General features: G+C 53.5%; 2 protein-coding genes across 6 annotated transcripts in view; one reads left to right on the plus strand and one right to left on the minus strand.

Annotated features, from left to right (window-relative positions):
• The window catches only part of POLR1G (RNA polymerase I subunit G), a 16,005-nt gene extending 13,205 nt beyond the window's left edge, over positions 1 to 2,800 (minus strand). Inside the window, exon 1 of the mRNA XM_088830848.1 lies at positions 2,639 to 2,800. Within this exon, the coding sequence (XP_088686974.1) occupies positions 2,639 to 2,765 (127 nt within the window). The 5' untranslated portion in view covers positions 2,766 to 2,800. The remainder of the gene's footprint in view (positions 1 to 2,638) is intronic.
• The window catches only part of PPP1R13L (protein phosphatase 1 regulatory subunit 13 like), a 16,296-nt gene extending 10,353 nt beyond the window's left edge, over positions 1 to 5,943 (plus strand). For all 5 annotated transcript variants that reach the window (XM_055411869.2, XM_055411870.2, XM_055411868.2 and 2 more), the window contains 5 exons: positions 2,033 to 2,164; positions 2,254 to 2,387; positions 2,479 to 2,645; positions 4,288 to 4,487; positions 5,348 to 5,943. In XM_055411869.2, coding sequence (XP_055267844.2) covers positions 2,033 to 2,164; positions 2,254 to 2,387; positions 2,479 to 2,645; positions 4,288 to 4,487; positions 5,348 to 5,386 — 672 coding nt within the window. In that variant the 3' untranslated portion in view covers positions 5,387 to 5,943. The remainder of the gene's footprint in view (positions 1 to 2,032; positions 2,165 to 2,253; positions 2,388 to 2,478; positions 2,646 to 4,287; positions 4,488 to 5,347) is intronic.
• The last annotated feature ends 187 nt before the right edge of the window (positions 5,944 to 6,130 follow it).

Raw genomic sequence — 6,130 nt, forward strand, 5'->3', positions numbered from 1 at the left:
GATCTGAAAAGCCTGCCGAAATCAAGGCGGTCACCATTTCTCTCTTGAGCTGCTGCACAGCTTCTCATGTCCCTTTTCTCTGGAGATCCACTCTCCTCTTACACCTCAGCAAGCCCGTGCTATGGCTAGAAATGGCCCACCCAGCCCTGATTCAAAATGACCTCTCAGTTCAAGTCCGTGGTGTCCTCTGACTCTAGTCAGAGCTTCTTCCATTCAGATTTTCAAGAACCAGTCTCTGGTCTCTGAGCCTGTGGGTTTCATGATTAAGTGTCCCAGCTGCAGAGCAAGGCTGCCTGGGTTCACATCCCAGTTACACTGTACTTATTAGCTGTGCAACCTTGGGCCAGACATTTAGCCTCCCTGGACCTCAGTTTCCTCATCTGTAAAATGGGAATGAGAATAACTACAGAGTTGTGGTGAGAATTTAATACATTAATGTAACGCTTAGCATAGTGCCTGGCACTTAACTGTTAACCACTATTGTTACTGTTATCATTTGACCAGGAGACAGTCTCCTGCTGATCTTGTTCAGGTTTCTGCATCTAGGCTGGGGGTGGGGAGCATAGTCACATGGAATAATCTTAATTGCTCAGCGTGGGTAGACGGGGAGAGAAACAATTCCCAGAGAAGAAGTGGGGGCCAGGTGGACCCCCAAATGCCGATTCCTAGGCCTTCCTGAGGGTGGAGCCAAGAAATGTTGGCTCAGCCAAGATCCTGAGGTTCAGGATCTTGAATCAAGAATGGAAGAATAAAAACGTCTTGAAATGGTCAAATTGCCTCACGGTAGAATCACAAAGTCCTGGCCACAGAGAAACTTGAAAACTCACAGCATTCAATCATTAAATCCTGGCGTCACAAACTCAAAACTGAAATTTCAGAATCCTAGGACACTGAGGATGCTAACAGTAGAAGTAAAAAATTAGTAGCACAAACCCTGGTTGTACTGATTCTTGAAGTCCCCAAAACTGAAAGTGAAAGACTTATTTGATTCAAAAAAATCACAGATGAGGGCACTAATATGTTATAATACAAGATTTTAAGTGAGCATTTACCACTAGAAAGGAACACATAGTAACTAGGAAGAAATAGAATAAAGAGGCCAAAATCACAAACACTCAGAACCGTGATGAACATTTTGAGCATTTCCTTCCAATATTTTGGAATGAAATTCTTTTTTTTTTTGGCTACTGTTGAGAAAATTTTTGATAGAAGAGAAGAAATTATCCTTTCTAAAAATTTGTAAGGCAACATTATGGTATATGGCGATGATGTTTGACATTCTTTGCAGGCTGTCTGGGCCACTTTATGGACCTTTTTCATAACCTTCTTAGATTCTAGAGGCTGGAATGAAATTCTAACCATAAAATATTCAAGCTCTCAATCACAGAATCTTGAGAATGCAACGTCCTGGGTCCCCAGCAATTTGAAATGGCACAACTTTAGCATTTCTGGACTCACAGTATACTGGAAACAACATCAGAGAATTTTGAAATCAGTGGCTCTTGGGATCTTCAGATTCCAGAATCCTGAAATCATTGACAGCAAAGGCTGGAATCACAAATGCTTTGTGCTCAGAATAAATGAATTTTGTAGAATACTTGAAAATCAAAAATAGGAAAGCAGAAGGAATAGTATGACAAATATTCAAATTTCAAACATCTAAAATGAACACCTGGTAACGTCATGTTTATTATCTAAATGAAATGAAACTATGAATTGAATATCTGGCTTCCATAGTCATCAACCTGATGGTCTCCCGGCCTCCTCTCAAGCCTCAGGGCCCTAGATTCCAAAATCTCTGGATTCCCTGAGTGTTGTAGGGAACCAGAGACTATAGAACTGAGGCACCCTCCTCCCCATGGCCCTCTGGACTCAGGCTCTGTACCTTCCTGGGTTCCAATTCCAGCCCTGTCTAGGTGGATGACCTGGAGCAGTCACCGGGTTCCCGAGCCTCTGTTCTCCCCTCCAAGGAATGGGTATATTAGCTACCCGCCCCCCAAGTCACTGAAGCATCCCCACCCTTGTCCCCCAGGAGATGCGCTCGGTGCTGCGGAAGGCCGGGTCTCCGCGCAAGGTCCGCCGTGCGCGCCTCAACCCGCTGGTGCTGCTTCTGGACGCCGCACTGACTGGGGAGCTGGAGGTGGTGCAGCAGGCCGTGAAGGAGGTGAGTGCCGGGGGTGCGGGAGAGCAGGGCTGGCGGGGTGGGGGCGGCCCGACGCGGGAATGAGCCTTCCGGTTCCCCGGCCCGTCCAGATGAACGACCCGAGCCAGCCCAACGAGGAGGGCATCACCGCCCTGCACAATGCCATCTGCGGCGCCAACTACCCCATCGTGGACTTCCTCATCGCGGCCGGGGCCAACGTCAACTCCCCGGACAGCCACGGCTGGTGAGCCCTGACGGCGCGCGCGGCCGGCGTGGGGCGGGGACGGCGCTGGGGGCGCCCCGCGCGGCCGCTCACGCCCGCCTCCCACGCCTAGGACCCCGTTGCACTGCGCGGCGTCGTGCAACGACACGGCCATCTGCACGGCGCTGGTGCAGCACGGCGCGGCCATCTTCGCCACCACGCTCAGTGACGGCTCCACCGCCATCGAGAAGTGCGACCCGTACCGCGAGGGTTACGCCGACTGCGCCACTTACCTGGCAGGTGCGAGGCGGGTCGAGGGGTCCAGCTGCTAGAGATACTGGGCAGGGAAAGGAAGCCGACTGCGGCTCCCCAGAGAGGATGCCTGGGGAGGCGAGAGGCTGTATGGACCTGTGACAGCATCACCGAGGAGGGGCCGGCGGGAGGGACCACCTGCGGCGGTGGCGGAAGGGGCCTCCCACCTGGCAGGTGCGAGAAGGGTGTGTGACGGCAGCAGATTGTGCCACCTTCCAGGGAAAGGGGGGCAGGGCAACCGTGCCCTCAAGCTGGACACCGGTGGGAACGAGAGCGGTTGCGGAGATTGCGCCGCTTTATCTGCTTTCCCATCTGTGCGGGTGGGGGAGTTGGACGTTCCAACTATACTGTCTTCTGGCCCAGGGCTACCTGGGGGAGATACAGTGCCACACAGTGGTCGGTGAGGAGGCCCTAGCTTCTGGGGAGGGGCTTGGGGCCTCCTCCACTTGTAGGGAGACGGGATACTGTACCCTGTATCTCCAGGAGCTGTGGGGGGCGGGGAGGTGGAATCACATCATCCAAACAGGTGATGGGAGGAGCTAAGTGGGCAGTACCATGGCGATGTGCCTAGGGTCTGGAGCGGAGGGGTCAACTGTAGCCTAAGGTGGGGTCAACTGTAGCCTAAGGTCGGCTCCAGAGCGTCGCACAGTTGGAGTAAGGCAGGCTGCAGGACGTAGGGGTGGGACAGCGTTTGTAAGAGGTGAGCCTGCAGGGACTACAGGACAGCATGCTGTGCTGTGGCGGTAAGTAGGCTGGAGCCGGGGGCTGTAACACCTGCCTTAGCGGTGAGCGGCGGCAGACCGGGACTGGGGGATGAAAGGGGAGAAGTAGACCTTCCACCGAAGAGGAGAAGGGCTGTAACCTCCGGGTTAGGGGGGACTGTGACCCCCTTTGTCATAGGTCGGTGGAGCCTAGAGATACGAGGATTGTAGCGTCCTGATTGTAGTAGCCTGCACCCGGAGAGTCCTGTGAGGCTGCAGCGGAGATTGGACAGCGCACGCAGGGGGAGGGAGGGGCGAAGAAACTGGAGCATGCTGGGCTGGACCATTTAAGGGGGGAGCCTGGCGGACTGTACCATTTGGAAAGGGGGGAAATCCTTGGGTATTTCAACACTTACGGGAGTCGGTGCGGGTGGGCTATACTATCTGGAAAACGATTACATCCTCTTTGGAGACTTCATCTTTTGAGTGGGAAGTGCGCAGTGTGCACTGCTCCATCTGGAAACGGGGCGTTGGGACCACTTCCGGGGGAGGAGTAGGGCTGTACCTTTGGAAGGACGGCTTGAGTCCTCTATGGAGACTGAAGCTCTTAAGTAGGGGGGACGGGGGGGAGCTGCAGACAATTACACTTCTAGGAGCGGTCCAGGAACTTAACCAGGTATAAGAGGAAATGGGGACACCGACCCTTCCCTGGGGGTTCGTGGCCAGGCCTGATGCACCCCATTAGAGACTCCCAGTCCCAGCAGCTGAATGCAGCTCAGGCGCCCCACTCCAGACAGGGCAACACACACAACTTTAATAGGGCCTCAGTCCCCCAGGTGGGGCTGGTGTCAGGTCTCAGGCTCTGTCCCTGAGTGTTCCTGGCTTGCCCTGAACCGGGCGCTGACCATCCCTGCGGTTTCCTGTTTCAGACGTGGAGCAGAGCATGGGGCTGATGTACAACGGGGTGGTGTACGCCCTCTGGGACTACAGCGCCGAGTTTGGGGACGAGCTGTCCTTCCGAGAGGGCGATTCGGTCACCGTGCTGCGGAGGGACGGACTAGAGGAGACCGACTGGTGGTGGGCCACGCTGCACGGCCAGGAGGGCTACGTGCCCCGTAACTACTTCGGGGTGAGCCCAGAAGAAATGTTGTGTGGGTCTCCTGTTGGCTGTTTGAGTAAAGGGCTGATCCCACGGGGTGGGAAGAATGGCAAAAGAGACAGCCCTTTATACTGGGGTGGAAGGGCGGTCAGAAGAGTCCATTATCTGTCGTGGGGAGGTGAGGAAGAGCCCATTATAATAACAGGAGAGGTAAGGGAAATCCCTTCTTAGAAGAGGAAGAACCCCTTGCTGGTGGTACTTCATAGCGGTACTCACCAGTACTCTATTCCCCGATTATGTGATTGGTTTCTGCTCAAGCAAATATTTTTATTATCCCTAATTATATTCATGGAGAGGTAAAGAAGAATGTATTTTAGCCAAGAGGATTATGAAGAATCCCAGTTTGGTGATGGGGGGCACTTGAAGAACTGTGTATTACCGGCATGGAAAGTTTTTGTTACACTGCACTGGGCAGGGTGAGGAAGAATCCGTTAATATGATCGCGGTAGGATTGCGAGTCTGCTAGGTAAGGGGAGGAGACCAGGAAGATCTCATGACTTTCCTGGGAGACAAGAAGATGCCTTTAATTACGGCATAGGTGGCAGGTGGGTCCCAATCAGGCAGTAATGGTGGGCGGGAGAGGTGGGCGTCTTTTTTACGATGGAGAAGACTCCATTTCATCCGGCCCCGCTGCCAACTGGAAGGCTCCATCTGGTGCTTGCCAGGGGATTCCAGTGTGGTCTGCGAAATGCTGAGAGGGTCTGTGAGGAAGGGATGGGAGGATGGAGACGGTACACGTGTTTGGGGGCTGGATTAAGTGACTGTATTACATTTGGGGTGAAGCGAAAGGGTGGGAGCTCCCGGCGTCTGAAGAGCCTGTCTTCCCTCAGCTCTTCCCCAGGGTGAAGCCTCAGAGGAGTAAGGTGTAGCTGGAGAGAAGGACGTTTCCAAGGGAGACAGGATGAAGCAACAGCTGCCTTCACTGCAGACCTCCTCCTCCCTTTCTGCTGCATCTCTCTGCACCCCCAAGCCCTTGCAGCGGTGGGGTCCTTGTCAACAGCTCTCCGGAAACCCTGGGGAGAACGAGGACCCCAGCCTTAAACTTAGAAGCCTGTCTTAGCTGTGGGAGGTCGTGGTGGGTCTGGGAATCATCGGGGGCAAGATATATCCCCCCATTTGCCAAATCAGGTCTCATCCGAAGTGCCTCCTACTTCCACTGCCAACCCCCCCACCCCCCGCGCCCCCAAAGCAAGCTAACCCACCATCCCAGCAGAGCCTGGAGTGGGTCACCGCTACTGGATTACCCTGGGAGTCACCTGTGCCCCCTATCGACCAGCAGCCTTCAGGGGCCAGGTGAGGCGTGGGCGTCTTTGTCTCTATCAGCATCCCTGCTCTACCTCTCCCCAGTCGCGTGCCTTCACATAGCGCTGGTATGACAACAAAACGGGGAGTTTTCTTTTTTAAATAAAGGTAGTTTGCACAGAAATTGACTTCCTTCTCTTTGAATTCCATCCTGACTTAATAAGTGCTTGTCATTGTTAATATGTTTGGTAAACCAGTCTTAAAGTGGTCCCTTTGGAAGGGATTTCTCTGGTGTGAATCCAATCCTCCCTCTTTCAACTATGCTTTTTTTTTTTTTTTTTTGACTGCACCACACCTCTGCAAGTGGAAGC

Source organism: Moschus berezovskii, chromosome 22 (assembly GCF_049115385.1).
Source record: "Moschus berezovskii isolate FMDL1 chromosome 22, NW_MosBer_1.0, whole genome shotgun sequence".
Taxonomy (NCBI): Eukaryota; Metazoa; Chordata; class Mammalia; order Artiodactyla; family Moschidae; genus Moschus; species Moschus berezovskii.